The sequence below is a fragment of the Rattus norvegicus genome, chromosome 4, assembly GCF_021556685.1.
Source record: "Rattus norvegicus strain SHRSP/BbbUtx chromosome 4, alternate assembly SHRSP_T2T, whole genome shotgun sequence".
Taxonomy (NCBI): domain Eukaryota; kingdom Metazoa; phylum Chordata; class Mammalia; order Rodentia; family Muridae; genus Rattus; species Rattus norvegicus.
In genome coordinates, this window is record NC_141537.1 from 124,815,866 (window position 1) to 124,834,132 (window position 18,267).

An 18,267-nucleotide genomic window follows, 5' to 3' on the forward strand; every position below is an offset into this window, starting at 1 on the left:
GGTATCCCGTCACCCGACACTGCCCCTCTCTAAGGACCAGGCCATGAAAGAGCTTGGTGCTCCTAATATGGAAAAGGCAGCAGGTTTGGTCGGGAGGCTTACTCTCTATCTTTAATGGCCACTCATGTAAATTCTACTTATTTAATTCCTTGGTTATCCCTCACAAGATGGATGTCACTGTTCCCACTTCATAGATAAAGAAACTGAGGCCTGAAGTATCTTATCCAAAACCCAGAGCAGCAGTACAGGTTGATGGCGACACCTGCTGTCTGGACAGAGGAACCACTGTCTGCAGCATAGGTCCCATCTGTTTCTCCACATGTTGCCTCTCACACATTTAGAGGGCTTGTATGAGGCAGGAGGGGGACACCCTTGACAATGTAAAATACTGCTCCCGACTAGGGCTGATGAGGACTTTCAGCACATGACAAAACCAAAGGCTGGAGGACTCGAGCAGACACAACAGATAGAGTGTCAGAGGGTCTGCTGCCACGCTATCCCCCACACAAAGTCTGTATTCGATCTTGAAAGGTGCAGACCATTTATATAGAAATAGGTGCAGGGAAGTGGAAAAAGTCTGTGGCAACAGGAAGATTTCCTCACACCCACAAGCTCTGAACAGCCGAGGGCACTTGGAGCTCAAGCCCCAAGTGGGAAAGTTTCTATGGTGGTTTGAATAAAAATGGCCCCCATAGGTTCATGGGGAGTGACACTATTAGGAGGTGTGGCCTTGTTGGAGTGGGTGTGGCTTTGTTAGAGGAAGTGTTTCAAATACTGAAGCCAAGCCCACTGTCATTCTCTCTTCCTGCTGCCTGGATGTAGGATCTGGATGTAGAACTCTTGGCCCCTTCTCTAGCACGGTGTCTACCTGGATGCTTCCCACCATGATGATAATGGACTAAACCTCTGAAATGTAAGCCAGCGCAGTAAATACTTTCCTTTTTAAGAGTTGCCGTGGTCATGGTGTCTCTTCATAGCAATAAACCCTAACTAAGACAGTCTCCTCGGGTATTAGAGCAGTGGCCCCAGGTGGGTCCTGGGCCAAAATACCTGCCAATTGACATTTCCACCCTCAGAGTTGGATCATGGGGGCCCAGCTAGGACATAGAAAAGGGTTGATTGAGATCAGCTCACCTGGTCCACCACAGAGGTGAGGCTTGCACTGATGGTCGTCTGGCCACTCTGGATAGCCCTGACATGATGATAAGACCCATTCTGGGAAGATGACAGAACCTCAAAAAACTCAGCAGGAAACACAGCTTCAATTCGGATGTTCTGGAAAGGCAAGCAGGGTGGATAAGGGGACCTTCTAAAAGATGAGTATGATATCAAGAGACTGGGAGAGTTCCAAGGTGGCAGTGAGGCCAGACTGACAGCCTTTGTGGCCCAAAAGCCTCTTAAACAAAGCAGGCAGAAGGAATGAGGTCCCAGTGTTCTGACTCCACCCCATGGAGCACCAGCAGGCCCAAAGACCCAGCACCACAGTTCTAGCTGAGTGTGTGACACTCAGGGCAGCTGACAGACTACTGTCACTCTCCCAGGTCCTACAGTTACAAGAAGGAACCAGAGAGTATAAAAAGAGAACTGAGTCCCTGAAATCTGGCTTCAAACAATAACTGGCTTAGTCAATGTTCAATAGGGGACAAAAAGACCTCTACAAAAGAAAAAGGAGCCTGGCCTCCTTTTAAAATCTCTAACACCACAGCAAGTGACTGTGTGATCTATGTGAGGGTGCTAGAACATTCTCCTAAAGGACAGAAGAATGGCCACCACTCCCCAACTCATCTGCCATGCCTTTCCAGAGCCAAAAAGCTAAACTCAGTAGCCTTGATCACTAGAGAGCTTCTGGAAGGTAGCAAACACACCCAGACTCTTGACTCTCCAAAGCAAAATGGACTCTTAGCCTCAGGGACTCTTAGCTTCCCTGCCCCGCCCCAACCAACACTATCCCCAGGCCCTGCTGCCTGAGGTATCTACCCCCAACCCTGCGTACGGGGTAATGTCAACTCATAGCCTAAGGGTGTCTCCTCTTGAAGAGCTCCAGGGATCCCATGGCATTACCTCCACAGCTCTAGGAGTATCACAAGATGCTCTGGTCTGCCTACGTGGGAACCCTGTGGCTTTGGCTTTTCTTAATCCCCCATAGCCTCCCCATCAGAATCCCAAAGGGCACTCACGTCAGACGGGTAGACCTTGTTGCTGGATCTATCAAATACTTCGATGGTAACTGCATACAGATGTCCAGTCTCAAGCACCCACCTGTCACCAGGGTGAACTGTGAAGCCTAGAACAGGAAGTCACAAGGGCAGCAGGCTGAGAAAGAAGCTGAAGCTAAGCACTACACACCCACCCATGTAAAAGGCCAGAATGTTCACCAGGCCCCTCCTGGACAAGCCTAGCTGTGGGGAATATATGACTTATAGAACCTGATGACTACCATTATTCCCAACCTAGAGAACCACAGCTGATGTTTCTGATTCCTGAGACCAACACTGAACATAACCTAAATGCTAATGGACTCTAAACGCTCATGGGCTCATCAGAATCTGACCCTCAGTAGGTTTAAGCTCTGAGGCTGTGACAGGATTCCGACTTCCCAGGAGGTCTGAGGCTCCAGTGGGTCTAGGCTGAGGCCAAAGCTCATTTAAAGACTCTGACTCCCCAGCTGGTCTATTCATTGGCCGTATTCCCAAGGCCATACAAGTCCACCCAAGACCAGTGTAGACTCTGAGGCTGAAGCACATGTAACCTGTGGTGACACTGGGTCTCACCTGTAGCCACAGGAAGTCTAAACTCTCAGGGATGATAGGTCTAGTCTGAAGCTAGAACAGGTTTTGGATCCCAGACTAAAGCACCTGAGAGCTCTGGACAAGATTGTCTGGGTCTGTGCTCTGAGGGCACCCCACTAACCCTATTCCCACACACAATGAAACAGTAGCTCCTTCTATTCCCATGATGCTGTTTGCTTTCTCACCTCCATAACTCCAGCTAAGATGTTTGCTCTGCCAGGATGCCTTCCCCACCACAGAAAGATCAGTCGCACACAGCACCTGCCTCACATGAACCCTCCAGAAGTCTTTCCTCTGCCCTGGTGTTTGCTCTTCCCATACTGTTGCTACCTGTTTGAACCAACCTCTACTGTGAAGCTAAGTCTCACAACAGGACGATCAGGCAAAGGACACTGCAGAGACACAGAGGGTCCTTGGGACACACTGGGGTTGGTGCTTGTCAACTGAGCGCCTCACCACCAGAGGCTCACAAGCTCCCTGACAAGAGGATCTTAAGGGTCTTGCTGCTCATCTGACTACTGCTCTCCAGACTGAACATTGGCAGTGAGCTCCAAGGTGAGTTGCCTCAGACTCCAGGAAATGCTACCATGGTGACTCCCATGACACACATGTCCCAAACATCTCAGTACTGGCAGTCATTGAAGCTCCTAGATCCTCCTGGGCTTCAGGGTCTTTAGTGCTACTGGTGGTTCCCCCTGATGCTGCTTTCTTCCCTGCCAAGGTACTGCCATCTGTCATGTCAACCAAAAGGTGCTCTGTAACTCAGCTAAGCACAGGGTCCCCAACCTGGACAGGTCCAGAGGAGCACTCAGGTCTGCATGATGCCAGCGCTGAGGACTGATGGCCGTGAGCAGGGCAGAGGGTGTGGCCACTGTGGGAGCTACTGTACCTCTGCAGATTTGTGGGTTTGCTTTTACTGACTGGTCCAAGGGACTGAACCCAGAGCCCTTCTCATATTAGCTAAGACGTACAGTGCTCAGCTCCTGCTTTTATGTTTTGATCTTTCAAACTGATGGAGTCACAAGCAATCAATGTCTAGGAAACCTCAGGGGTCACACTTACCTAGGTACCCGGCTTCAACCACATAGATGGTGCTGTTGGGCAGCCTAGAAGCTCCTTGCATACGGATGCCTGAATTCTTAATTAAGGTATAAAACATAAGGTACGAAAGGCAAAGCAGCTAGGGTTTCTGCCTGACGCACATGGTTTGAGCATCATGCAGATACCATGCACTAAGAGGCGGGTGAAGAACCCGTAGCTTCCGCCAATTACAGCAAAGACGTTGGTGAGTCAAGACCCTCCCTGTACTGTCCGTCTACCCTACAAAGCAGAGTCTCTGCAAGGAACACCCGGGACCACAGGGCATACAATCAATCTTGGGTTATAACAACCTCTGTGCCAGTATTCGCACAGCTTCTGCCAGGCCCCCTCTCAGGGGACTGTGGTTCCTGAGAAGCTTCCAGAGGCCTGGAGTGACGTATGCCTCTGCCGCAGACTCCCGTCTCCGGGAGTCTCTGTGAGTCATCCAGAGGTGAGCAATTCCACTCAGCGGGTTGCTATTTAGGCTCTTTCTGATTTTCAGACAGATGGGGAAACAGGGCTATTTTTAGTCCTGGCTGGCTTTTAAGGGAGAAAAACAACTTGGCTTCAAAGCAGTCGGCACGACACAGTGCCTGAGCGGAGGATATTCCTGTGGCCCAGGACCAGGTTGCTCTGTCCCATCTGCATGGCAGTGACTCTTGATGTGTCCTGGGTCAGGACGGCCACAGGACGGGCAGGGTCTCCCTGGGGATCTGGGATGCTGTTCTGGAGCTGCAGCTCGTACTGATCGGAAGGCATTGAGAGTTCTGTATGAAAAAGAGACAAGAAAGGCAGGGAAGGTGAAGGTGTGAAATGCTGCATACCAGTACAGCCATCTCCAGCCCTGACTCATGGGGCCTGCTGTCAAGATAGCTGCTTGAAGAATGCTAGCACTGGTGAGCATCTGACTATCCCCCAGAGTGAGCAAGCTCTTCTCTCCATCTGGACCCAGTGGGGCTCTCACTGTACTACCAAAAAGGCTGTGCCTGATGGGCTTCCATGGGTTTTCTGATGCTCAGCAAAGAATGACCCTTGTCCTGAGCACTCTCTGTGCTCCCCCTGGGTCTATTTTGTGTAAAAATGCCTTTGCCAACAAGAAACCATGACAAAGAACAATTCCCCAGGAAATCACCGGTTCTCGAAAACCCACCATCTTTACCATCTGAGAAGAGAACGCAGCACTTTTGTTTGAATGACAGCTCCTGGATAGGAATTCAACTTCCCAGAAAGGAGAAGTGAGACTGGACTCCACGGTGAAGGTGCTCTAGTCTTGCTTAGGTATCTCATGACCAATTTCCCTCATCTCATCTCTCAACAACCATGGGAACAAGGACTACTGACATCCCCATTTCAGAGAGGGCTGAGCAAGCCAGGTGAGAAGCTAGCTCATGTCTGCCATGACTTCCACGGCCTTAAGAACCTAAATTTCATATGCTAGAAAACATGTCATGGATGGCTCAGTGTGTAAAGCACTCGCTGAGTCAGGAGGAGGATGTTCAAAGGTGTCCAAAAGGGTGTTCAAAACCCAGCACCGGCACAAAGCTAGTAGCAGTAACATGCGTTTGCAATCCCAGCATTCCAATGACAAGATGGGAGAATCCCCGGAGGCTTGCATGTCAGCTGGCCTGATGTATTTAGCAGTAAGTAAGAGGCCTTGTTTTAAATGAACAGTGGGACCAACATTGAGGTTGTTCTCAGACCAGTGGCAATCATACCCTTATGCTCACACACCCCAACACAGGCAGGCATACCCTACGTTCACACACCCCGACAGAGGCAGGCATACCCTACGCTCACACACCCCGACACAGGCAGACATACCCTATGCTCACACACCCCGACACAGGCAGACATACCCTATGCTCACACACCCCGACACAGGCAGACATACCCTACGCTCACACACCCGGACAGAGAGGGTAGGGATTGACGATTGGGGGCTGGAGTGGTGGCTTAGGGATTAAGAATGCAGAGGACCTGAGTTCAGTACTCAGCACCCATTTGGACAACTCACAACTCTAGCTCCAGGGGAGCTGATGCCTATGGCCACTGCAGGTACCTGCACGCACGTGCATATACTCACAAAGAGATACAGAATTTTTAAAACTTAATTTTTTGAAAAGATTTAGAAATTAAAAACAAAACAATGTATCCTAGGGGAAACTGGTTAGGTCACTAGGACCTGGCCTTGAAAGGAATGAAGTTAGGTCTGGAACCCCAGCTAGCTCCTGAAAGAGTGGGTGGTTATAAAGGGGCAGGCCTGGCTCGTGGCTTCCTCTCTTACCTCCTGCTGCACATGGTGCCGCACCAGGCTCTACCTGTCTTGAGGGAAAGCAGCCAAGGGAGCTGCAAACAACAGGCAGGCTGAACAACAGCTGGTGCTTTTGGATCCCCAAAATGTCTTACATCCAGGAGCAGCCTTGAGTATTTCGTCAAACAGAGACTAAGATATGGTTTTATAGCTAGTTAGGAGCAGACCAGCACCCCGGCCCCCAAGCCTAACCACTTTAGCATCCCTCCCCTGCACCCTTAGAATGTCCTAAGCAGCCATTCATTCGCTGTCGCAGAGCTGCCTCATTGTACCACTTCCTGTCCTGGAATGAAGTAAGGCCAATGAAGCTCCCTACGGGGATCTGGAAAAGAGGCAACTTGCCTACCTTCAGCTTCTCTTTGTACCCCAAAAAGTCACCAGCGACTTGCTTCTGGATCAGGGGTCCTCAGAGTACACTCTCTAGACTATCACCACACGGAACCTCTCATGGGGGAAGGGGGGCTGAGGGTGTAGAGCTATGTCTGTGACCGGCTGCACTGACCTCTAGGGGTGAGGCCCAACAGTGCACCTTTGCACGAGCCCTCCAGGTATGCTGCTGTGTGGCCACGGTGCACCCTAGCAAAGTGTTTGCTCCCACGATTTGTTTCACTGCGCTCTACTGCCCAGGTGCTCAGAAGCCACGGCAGCTGAGGCCAAGTCAGTCTAGTCACTGTCAGAGCAACAAGTGAAGGTACCATCCCCGTGACGCTGGTTTAGCAAACTTGCAGAAGGTAAGAGATGTAAGAGTTAAGGATCATGTGAACTTCTGCCTAAACTCAGTGAAATGCTGTAAAGATGACAATGTATGAATGAAGTCATGAGGATGCAGCCTGAGTTGTAATGGAGACCCCATGGTGGGAGACACTAGGAGGGGGAAGCTGTGGGCAACAGTAGAGCCAGCCCTAGAGACAGACTAGGTAGGACACAGAGCCACGGGTGCAGGACTACCCGAATCCACTAGAGCCGAGACACACCACCGCTACATGCATGGGGCACTGGAGCTAAACTGCAGGACTCGGTGCTGGCCCTAATGTGTTTGGACTTGTTTCAGATTTATCCTTCCTCTCTTTGTATCCACTCCTGCCTTTTAGAATAAAAAAGGTCATTATCTGAGTTTTAGTCAGAGTTTCTATTGCTGTGATAAACACCATGACCAAAAGCAACTTGGAGAGGAAAGCGTTTATTTCAACTTATAGCTTTAAATCTTTGTTTTAAATGTGTCTGGGTGTTGTATCTGCATGTAGATCAACGCACCAGTGCAGCGCCTGGCGTCCACGAAGGTCAGAAGAGGTAGTCAGATCACCCAGAAATGGAGTTACAGATGGTTGTGAGCCACCATATAGATACTGGGAATCAAATCCAGGACCTCTGGAAAAGCAGCCAGTGTTCTTAACTGCTAAGCCATTTCTCCAGCCCACCAACTTACAGCTTATAGTCTAATATAAGAACATCAGGCAGGAACTCAAGGCAAGAACCTGGAGGTTGGAACTGAGCAGAGACATGGAGGAGTGTTGCCTGCTGCCTTGCTTCTCATGGCTTGCTCAGCCTGCTTTTTCCCCACCATCCAGGAGCACCTGCTCAGGAATAGCACTGTCTAAGGCCGGGCCTTCCCACCATAATCATTAATCAAGAAAATGCTCTACAGACTTGCCTACAGGACAGTTTGATGGCCTTGTCTTCTCCACTAAGGTTCCCTCTTCCCAGGCTCCTCTAGCTTTTGTCAAGTTGACAAAACACTAGCCAGGACAATGACAAAGCTGTAGACTTCCCCGGAGGAATGGCAGGTCACAGTTACTGTTTTGAGGACCCTCTACAGGATGTGATACTGGAGAATCGCAGCAGCCTGGTGTTCCTGGGTGCTGCGTGAACAAACCTGAGAGAATCTCTTGGGTTACAATATACAGCAGAAGACTCCAGAACCTAAGTGAATGGTCCAGTGGAGACGAGCTGGGAAGATGAGAATTTTTAAAAAATATAATCACTAATAGTAAGAGGTGGTTGACAGTCAATGGGACTCAGGATCAAGGCCAACATGGTAAACAGAGCAAGACACCAGATCCTGAAGTGCAAGAAAACTTCCTATTGTAAGTGACGTGACAGGCGGCAGCATCAGCATGGAATTGTGAGAAAAGAATGTCAGAACTTTCAACAGAACCTCAAACTCTTCTAGTATCAGAAATCCTATAAATGTCCTGAACACAGGGGCAGGCATAAGGAAACAGGGCTCCCAGGAGTCTGTACACACCACACCACCACCACCACCACCACCACCACCACCACCACCACCAACAACAACAACATCAACAACAACCATCACCACCACCACTACCTCCCCACCTCCCCCACCTCCCCACCACCACCAGCAGCAACAGCCACCACCATGACAGTCATCGTGGAAAGAGTACATTAGAATGTAAAGAACGACTTGGGCTGGGATGAAACTCAGAGGTGCTCTGCTGGCTAAGCTGGTGGTTTCTGTAGTTGATGTTTGTTTGTTTGTTAATTAGAGGGGGCTAGAGAGATTGCTCAGTAGTTAAGACCACTGGCCACTCCTCCAAAAGACCCAGTTTCAATTATCAGCACCCATATGGTAGCTCGCAACTATCTGTAACCCCAGTTCCAAGGGTTCTGACACCCCGTTCTGGCCTCCATAGGGACCAGGCACTCAGTGATACATAGAAAAACATGCACAAAAACACCCATACTCCACACTACACTAACCCCCACCATGTAGTCACAGACACACAGACAGACAGACACAGACACACAGACAGACAGACACACACACACGCACACACACACATACACACTTGTTGGATTCCTCCCCAGCACCTATATGGAAGCTCACCACCATCATAAGGATGGTTCCAAGGAATCCAATGTCCTCTTCTGCCCTCTGCAGGAACAGGAACACATACAGAGCACACAGATGCAGGGAAGGCATTCATGCACATAACTAGGTTTGTGTAGGTCATTCAAACAGGCAACAACAGGCTTTGCCAACAAACTCAAGCTGGGGAAACGCCCACAAGTTTAGAATTCCTGACTCAGAAGCGTGTCTCTTTGATCACTTTCAAAGAATCTTCATACTTTTCTATTTGAGACAAGGCCTTGATCCGTAGCCCAGCTGTCTTTGAACCTGTATTCTACTCCAGGTTCATCTATATTCATGACCTGCCGGCTCCATCCCCGAGGGCCTGATCAGAGACACTCGCTAGCTTGCTCAGCCACAGATTTCTTTAATGTGAAAGTCTCCGTGAAATTCCCAATTTGTAGACTTCATAAATTTGTAGAAGAAAATGTCAGCTAATGTAAGTTGGATGCTAATTTTCAAACAAAATAGTTAAATCCAGCTTTGGAAGTTAAAGGATGTTCCAATGAGTACACATGAAGATAGCACCCAGAAAGACAGTGTTGGAAGTTAAAAAAAAAAATGGTGGAGATTCCACCTGCGGGCTCTGCTCCTGGTAAACCAATGCCGGCAGGCTGTTCCCAGCACCTCTGCCGTTGCTCTAGATGGAGCCATGCCAACTGTCCCAAGACAGAGAAAATGTGGTCTGACACCCTGTAGATAGCAACTAATCTTGAGGGCACAGTCAATGGCAGCCCAATCACAGAACGAGCACACAGGACTCCATGTAACTGAGGTCAGCAAAGCAGTTAACTTCATGAGACAATGTCTGTGAGCACTGGATGCAAGGGAGAGGGGGGTGTTTAATGAGGACATTGGTTCTGCTGGGGAAGATGAGTAAGTTCTGGAGATGGATGGTGGTGATGGCTACCAAATGCCACCAGAGGAATGTAAAGCCACTGGTCTGTACACACGAAAACTTTATAGCAGTAAACTTCAGGTGTCACGTACTTTATCACAGTAACAAAAAGGGAACCGGCTGAAAGATAGCTCAGTGGTTAAAAACACTGGCTCCTTCCACAGGGGACCCAGGTTCAGTTCCCAGTACCCACATGGTGTCTCACTACCAGAGTAGCTAGCTCCAGTTCTAGTGGGATCCACTGCCCTCTTCTGGCCTCCTCAGGTAATGCATGTGCATAGAGCCCACCCTAACTCCACATTCAAACAAGACACCCATACACATAAAAAATAGTTTTTAAAGAAAGAAGCATCTAACATGATTTCTCAGTCATAGCTGTACCTGTAATCTTGCCCTGCCTGATCTTCTGAACCTTGTAGTGAATGGACGTCCCCACCAGTAGGTAAACATCATAGGCTGGATTCAGAAGGATGTTCTCCAAGATCAGCAGCCTGACTTCCGCAGGGCGAACATTCTTAGCACAGAGAAAAAAGGAAAGAGGTTGAGGTGGGGTGGGGAATGGGAGCATAGGAGTTGCAGATAAAAAAGGGTCTTTGTTTTTGCAATGATGGTGTGTATATGTGTGTGTGTGTGGGGGGGGTGTTAATGTATGGGTGTTTTGCCTGCATGCATGTCTGTGCATCACATACACACCTCATTCCCAATCAGGCCAGAAATGGATGTTAGCTCCTCTGGAATTGGAGTTACAGATGGTTCTGAGCTGCTGTGTGTGTTGGGGAACCAAATCTAGGTCCTGTGGAAGAGCAGCAAGTGCTCTTAACTGTTAAGCCATTGGTTTGCTGTTGTTTTTAATAGTTTTCTTTTAAATTGAATGTACATGTTTGTGCCTCTGTGTATATGACACATGTATATGGGTGTCTATGGAGGCCTAAGGGGGAGCTAGATATCCAGTATCCAGATTTTTTCTTTTGACCCAAATGATATAGGTACTGGGAATTGGACTTGGGTTTTCTGCAAGAGCAGAGAGTGATCTTGATCACTGAGCCATCTCCACAGCCCCATTTGTTCTATTCTAGCCCACAGCTCAAATACAGCTAATATGTCCCTACAGGAATAAAGAAGTAAGGTAAGGTGTGGAGAAACAGGACATCACTTGCAACCCCACACCATAGAATCCAGGAGGACCTCATAGGTGTGGCACCAGGATGCACTCAAAACTGTCAAAGCATATGACCACTCACTGTACCTTACACATGCTCTAACTTGATTTAAAGTGACAGTCACCTCACAGAAGGAAACCGGATGACCCTGAGCAATGCCTACGGATGCTGTGGTGACCATCACTCAAGCTCTCACTCCACTGCTCTGAGGTCCAGGATGACCTGTATTGCGTGTTCTCTGTTCCTAGTCTTCAGGAAGCAACTTGAGAGACTGAGAGAGGATTGCAGGGCCTCCTGTCCACTATGCCCTGGGTGTCAGATCTCTCAGGTGCCTGTGGCTTTCACTGTTGCAGAAAATTAATGGTAGAAATGATCCTTGTTGATAGAGGCCAGTATACTTAGGCTGTTCTTGGTGGGTTTATGGTCATTTTCAAAATCCATAAATTTGCTTCAGCACCCCTATAGCCTAATAGATCTGGACTCTGGGCCGGTGCTGCCAAGCAAGGCTGACAGGAAAAGCCTTTTACTAACTGGAGAGAGGTGGGGAGATGCAACCATCCACAATTGGCTAATGAGCCAGTTTCAGGCCCCAGCTAGAGCATGGGTGATAGCATGGGAGTCAGTTGGGGCCAGGATTGAGTCTCAGACGATAGGTGTGTACCTGCATCAGGATGAGGACTACTTTCTGAAGATGAGGTAACTCCTTCAAGACTGAGGAGCAGATGTTGTGACCCATGAGACACTGACTTCTGGAGCCCCAACCCCATCCCTACATCGTGGCTCACACAAATCAAATAAACAGAAAGCTATAGAAGTCACGACACCCTAAATCCCCATCTGCAATCCACTGTTATCCTTATCCTACTGTGGGACAGCACAGTGGAACCCAGGCCCACCTTGTAGACAGCCTCCTGAATTCTAGCCTTGAGCTTGGAGCTTCCAGTCTTCATCCCAGACACCAGGATGGTGTCGCCTTGTTTGGCTGCCTTCTCCATCTCTGAGATGTAGGAAGGCGGGATATATGTAGATTCCAAGAAGGTGAGGATTCTGAAAGGGAAACACATCATGAGACCTAAACACAGAATTTCCCAGAACCCAGGGTGGCATCCACCATCACTAGGATATACTACTGCGGGCTGGATCCCAGAATAAGGGATGCTGACATCATGAATCATACTGCTTGGCAATACTCAGGAACATGTCTATCAACACCCATGGGTGGTGACATGCTCTGGAATCTGAGACCATCAGCTGGGTCCACAGGAAAAGACACATTAAAAGGCAAGCCCAAGGCCCCAACACAAAGTAATGCTGATCACCACAGCAAATAAGTCACACATGGTGAACCCACCTATTGCTGACACGTAAGATTAGCTTATGGGGCTCCTGCTTCGTTCCTCTTTCAACCTGCAGTTCACAATAAGCCCCTGCTCTGCACAAGAAGGAACAACCAGCAGGACACAGGATAACCCAGCACCACCCTAGGCTGTGGTTTATCATCCAGCAGTTCAGTGACAGAGCATGGCAAGAGTGCACAATGCTGCGGTCCTGTCTAGTATCCTACACATACCGTGTGGACTGTCATGTTCATAAATGTCAAGACTCCAAAAGTCAGAGAAAGACAAGGGACTTTCCCAGGCTGACAGACAAAAAAGACAAGTGACAGCACGCAGTGTGTGATCCTGGGTGGCTTCTGTAAGGTCTGAAGATAGCATGCATGTAGGTAAATTTCCTGATTTAAAAAAAATTTTTTTTTGTATGTGTGCCTTGCCTGCATGTGTATCTGCACCACGTGCACGTAGAGCCTGTGGAGTCAGAAGAGATCCCTGGAACTGGAGCTACGGGCAGCTGTGTGAGTGCTGGGAACCAAACCTGGATCCTCTGATAGGGCAGCCAATGCTCTTATCTGCTGAGACACCTCTCCAGCCCCAGTTTCCTATTCTTGATAACTTTATTGTAGATACTCAAGAAAAATATCCTAACGGTAGTGAAAGCTCAGTAAAATAATCAGAGGCGACAGGACATCATGGTGGCAAAGGCCCTCAAGTAATTTAAGGAAACATTTTCTGCATTGCACTGGTCTGTTCTGTAGGTTTTAAATTGAATTTCTCTGCTGCCACCCCAGCCAAAAGACAGCAATGTAAGAAGCATGACTCAGGAAAGAAATTTAAAAAAAATTGCATTTATTTAACACTCCACCTCCAGTGCACACATGTGCACACTCGTGTGTGTGTGTGTGTGTGTGTGTGTGTGTGTGTGTCTTACAACACCCAGATATATAAAATAAATCAGCTTGATAAGCTTCGTTGCCCACTAAGCCACCCTGCAGACCCAGAAGGAACTTTTCATTCTGTCAAACATACATTTGATTCAGCACGGGCTCAACAGCTCCCATGCTGGATAAGGCAGATCTATAGAGATCTGAGTGAATGCCAACTCTGACACTTACCAGCAAGCCCACTCTTTCCAAACTTCAGTTTCCCTAGCCAGAAAGTGGAAGGGTCTGGGGTGGACAGGCCAGATGGCAGCCGGGCAGGGTGTAATGAGTCCAGATGCTCTGAAGGCCCCTCCCCGAGTCTGTCTGTACTCTATGCTGGGGACCCAGCCTATCCTAAGAACTGTTTCTACTGCTGGCTTGTCCTCTTAGCCAGGACTTGCCTCCCCACCCTGCTCCCACATTTTAACTTATTCACAAAGGAAGTACTGTCCTATAGGGCCACCCACATGTCCCTTGTACCCCAAGATCACCTTCTAGAGTTCTGTGTCTTCTCTGTCCAGTCAGATGTCCTAACTTCTCTAACAAGTTCCCACAGAATATACCATGATGATCCACAGAGGCTGCCAGTTGTTCATATGCTTTGGGGGCACTAAACTCTCTTCCCCAATCAGTCACTGTGAGCACCAGGCATTCCGGGTGGTGCCCTGGCCTCTTTAGTGACAAGAGGAAGCCTAAGGACCTCCAATTTCCTGCTTCCGTTCAAAGTTAGCCAGGCCTTGTCCCAGAGCCTCTTACCGTAGTGCATTGTGGGAGTCTGAGAATCCATTGGCCTCTGTATCCTTCACAATTGTCCAGTCAAAGACCAGGCCTGCCAGGGTACTGAAGGTATTCCCTGTAAAAGAAGTCAGAGAGGAAACCACATAAGTTTGTCCCCTAGGGTCTTAGTGCAGGGAGATGGCAACTTTCACTACACACAGTGACAGTGCTCATCACCACACCCCTGCAAGGTGCACACCAGGACCTCCATTTCAGAAAGGGGAAATTAAGGCTCAAAGGAATATGATATTTCCTACTTACCATAAAAGGCTGAGCCGAGATTTGAAATTAGGCCTGTCCCTCCCCACTTAACCTTGAACCCTCTGTAGGTATAGACACCTTCAGAGGCCACTGAGAACTAAGCCATTAATCCCCCTCCTTGACATCTCCTGAAGAGAGAACGCCTCCCTTCAAGGCACAGGGGGATGGAAGTACTTCTCACCAGCAGGAACCACAGAGGGAGGGCAGGGCAAAACTTCTCACCATACTGGAATCAGGACTCAGGGACAGAGGGAGGAAATGGAGACAAAGTATTATCCATAAGAGCATGTTCCCAAGGGCCTGTTCAGCCTGGTCCATATCCTGAGTGTGCATTACTTCAAGTCTGTCAATTATGAAGCCATCAACCCACTGACAAAGTCAGATCCTTCACGAGCTCCTCCCTTCCCCAGGCCACATCTCTGAATACTGCTGCTTTTACTCCTGCAACTGCACCTACAACTGTACCTGCACCTGCTACTGCACCTGCAACTGTACCTGCACTTGCTACTGCACCTGCAACTGTACCTGTGACTGTACCTGCACCTGCTACTGCACCTGCTACTGCACCCGCACCTGCTACTGCACCCATACCTGCTACTGTACCTGTACCTGCTACTGCACCTGCAACTGCACCAGCAACTGTATCTGCACCTACACCTGCAACTGTACTTGCAATTGTACCTGCACTTACTCCTGTACCTGCTACTGCACCTGCAACTGCTCCTGCACCTGCTCGTGCACCTGCTACTGTACCTGCACCTGCTACTGCACCTGCACCAGCAACTGTATCTGTACCTACTACACCTGCAACTGTACCTGCAATTGTACCTGCACCTACTCCTGTACCTGCAACTGCACCTGCAACTGCTCCTGCACCTGCTACTGTACCTGCAATCTTCAACATGAGCCTATAAGAGACATTTCAGGGGACTGGGGATTTAGCTCAGTGGTAGAGCGCTTACCTAGGAAGCGCAAGGCCCTGGGTTCGGTCCCCAGCTCCGAAAAAAAGACATTTCAGACCCAAATCAAACAGTAGGATCTTTCTAGTCCAACCACACCAAAATCTCACCTTCTCTATCCAAAATCTCAAAGCCCAAATCAGAGGCTAAAGAGATGCCTCAAAGGTCAAGAATCTGCTCTTTCAAGAAACCCAGGTTTAGTTCCTAGCATCCACATCAGGTGGCTCTAGTTCCAGGGGATCTGACACCCCCTGAATTCTATGGGCATCTGCATGCAGGTGATACAGCACATAAACTCATACAGGCACATACATACACATAAATAAAGACTATACCACTAAATCTTTGTGGTTTTTTATTTGTTTTGTTTTGTTTTGTTTTGTTTTGTTTTAAATATCTGATTTTAAAGACCAAATTAAACATACTTAGCAAAATGTCCAGAGAAAGGTGGACTCTGTCTTTACTTCTCAGGGGAGACTAGAGGAAGGGGAATGTGGTAGTCTAAATGAAAATGGCCCTCAGACTCATGGGGAGCAGCACTGTTGGTGTGGCCTTGTCGGGGAAAGTGTGTCAAAGGGTAGGCTTTGAGGTTTCAGAAGCTCAAGTCAGGCCTAGTGGTTCACTTCTCTTCTTGCTGCCTGCCAATCCAGATATAGACCTCTCAGCCCCTCTCCAGTACCATATCTGCCTGTACTCCACCATGCTTCCCACCATGATCCATGATGATAAGAATCTAAACATCTTACAGTTGTAAGCAGCCCCAATAATTTTTTCTCTTTATAAAAGTTGCTATGGTCGTGGTGTCTCTTCACAGGGGGATGAGCTGCACGCCACCTCACAGCCTAGCCCCTTTCTCTGTGACACAGCTGAGGCTACAGGAGTCTCCTTTTACCACAGGGTGAGCCCCATAGCCCTGCCCAGCCCATTTCTAGCTCCCTCACGGTGAAGCCAAGCAGACTGACCCTGCAGGATGCTGATCAAGACAAGAGGATATCCTGTACCCCTGAGGTTGTACAATCAATACCAGTCATTCAATATGATAACCCAGTGGGCAGTCTACCTTGACTGTGGCTATTTACATATCTAAGAACACTCTGAGAACTCCTCTTGCCTCAGTCCAGACCCCTTCTTTCTACTATAAAATAGGAACACAACTTCACCACCGTATGGATCTATTGGATCCGTTCACGAGAAAGCATCCCTAGCAGGCTGTAGAGACAGCTCAGTGGTTGAAGCCATGTGTACCAAGGAACTGAGTTGGTTCCCAGGACCCACACTGGGTAACTCACAGGTCTTGACCTTTAAGGACACCTGCACTCTCATGGACAAACCCACACATACACATAAACATAAGACAAAATAAATTTTAAGAAAGAAAGACACTGTTCCCAGTGAGCAAGAAGGCCTTACAAACAAGGAGGGTAGGGGAGGCACACGAGGAGCCTGTCCCATAGAATGTCTGTGTCTGTACCTATGGCTTCTGGGCTCGGGTGTTAGCCCCTTTTCTCACCCCAAGGTTGCCCACACTCACAAGAGGAAGAGGAGAGATGTGATGACTCCTAACAGTCAGAAGAGGGATTCTTAAAGTTGCATGTACTCAGAAGGATATGCTTGGGAAACTGATTGGAATTTTCCAGGCTCTCTACATATGCAGATAGGTATAGAACCAGCTGAGGGTATGCTCCCCCAGGATGTGAGCTAAACCAGAGGGACAACAGATGCTCAGAGGTGCCTGGAAACCCTACCCTGCAACTCGGGGCCCAAACAGCTAGGCACAGCCAACTACCGCTTTCTCTGCCGACCACTGCACCCTGCATCCTGTCTGGGCTGGGCTCTAGAGAACTCAAGTCACGTCTCTCCTTCCTAAATGGATGGCACTACCCTGCATATGCCCCAACTCTCCCTACCTAGACTCCCACAGGTAAAGGGAGGGAATGGTTAAGACTGAGAAAGGGAAACGGGAGGAGCCATGAGACCAGGAGCCAGGAGAAGACAGCAGAGAAGCCATTCCAGGATGCATGAAAGTGGCAAGGATGCAGCACCCTGAACTGCTAAAGCACCAGAACACACTCCACTGTTCCACGGAGTCCACAATTATGGTCTTCCAGAGAGTGCGAGTTGAGCATGAAGCCAAGCCTGGATCCTTCTGAGCACACAGCCCTGTATAAAACTATGCCATGGGAAGGGTGGAGATTAATTACTCCTGACAAAATAAACCACAGGAAGCCATATTACAGCTCCCTTGCCCAGAGCCCTCCAAGAAGGGAGAGTGAGGAAAGCAGCACCACATAAGCATGCCCAAGAGTGACGTGCTGGGGGGGGGGGGGGAGCAGACCAGGCCCAAACCTTGCTTCTCCACTTGAGAAGTAGCTATGAGCACCCACTGTGTGCAACCACAGAGCCCTTGACCCAACCAAGAGATACAAACCAGGAGACCCAGGAACACAGACTCCAGAGGACAAATCACTTCTGTCCTAGTCCCAGGAGGGCCACAGAAAAACATGCAACTCAAATGAACAAATACGTGTCCAATGTTCACAGGCTCCAAAGTCCAGAAGCAGCAGGAAGAATAAAGCCAAGAGCTAAGCCTAACAAAGCAAACAAGTCCTGGACACCGAGGCCATGGCCGAAAAGACAAGTTTCCACCTGGGAAGCCAGGGAGGAGGAACTCCTGAGCAGGAAGGCCCGGAGGATGCAGGGCTTCTGACAGCAGAAAGTGGGCCCAGGCCCTCCATCCCAGACGTGCAGCACAAACACAGGGAGTCTCTGAGCACCCAGAGCATTCTCAGTTACACTTCACTGATGCACGTGGTGCATGAGGAATGGGAAATAATTCTGGAAACACACTGCTAACAACATCCCCAGTTCTTAAACTGTGGGATGTCACCATGACTGACTGTGGG

General features: G+C 49.0%; 1 protein-coding gene across 1 annotated transcript in view; it reads right to left on the reverse strand.

Annotated features, from left to right (window-relative positions):
• The window catches only part of Nup210 (nucleoporin 210), a 97,942-nt gene that overhangs the window by 60,021 nt on the left and 19,654 nt on the right, over positions 1–18,267 (reverse strand). Inside the window, 7 exon segments of the mRNA NM_053322.3 lie at positions 1,135–1,275; positions 2,178–2,284; positions 3,852–3,920; positions 4,478–4,636; positions 10,332–10,464; positions 12,007–12,157; positions 14,124–14,220. Of these exon segments, the coding sequence (NP_445774.1) occupies positions 1,135–1,275; positions 2,178–2,284; positions 3,852–3,920; positions 4,478–4,636; positions 10,332–10,464; positions 12,007–12,157; positions 14,124–14,220 (857 nt within the window).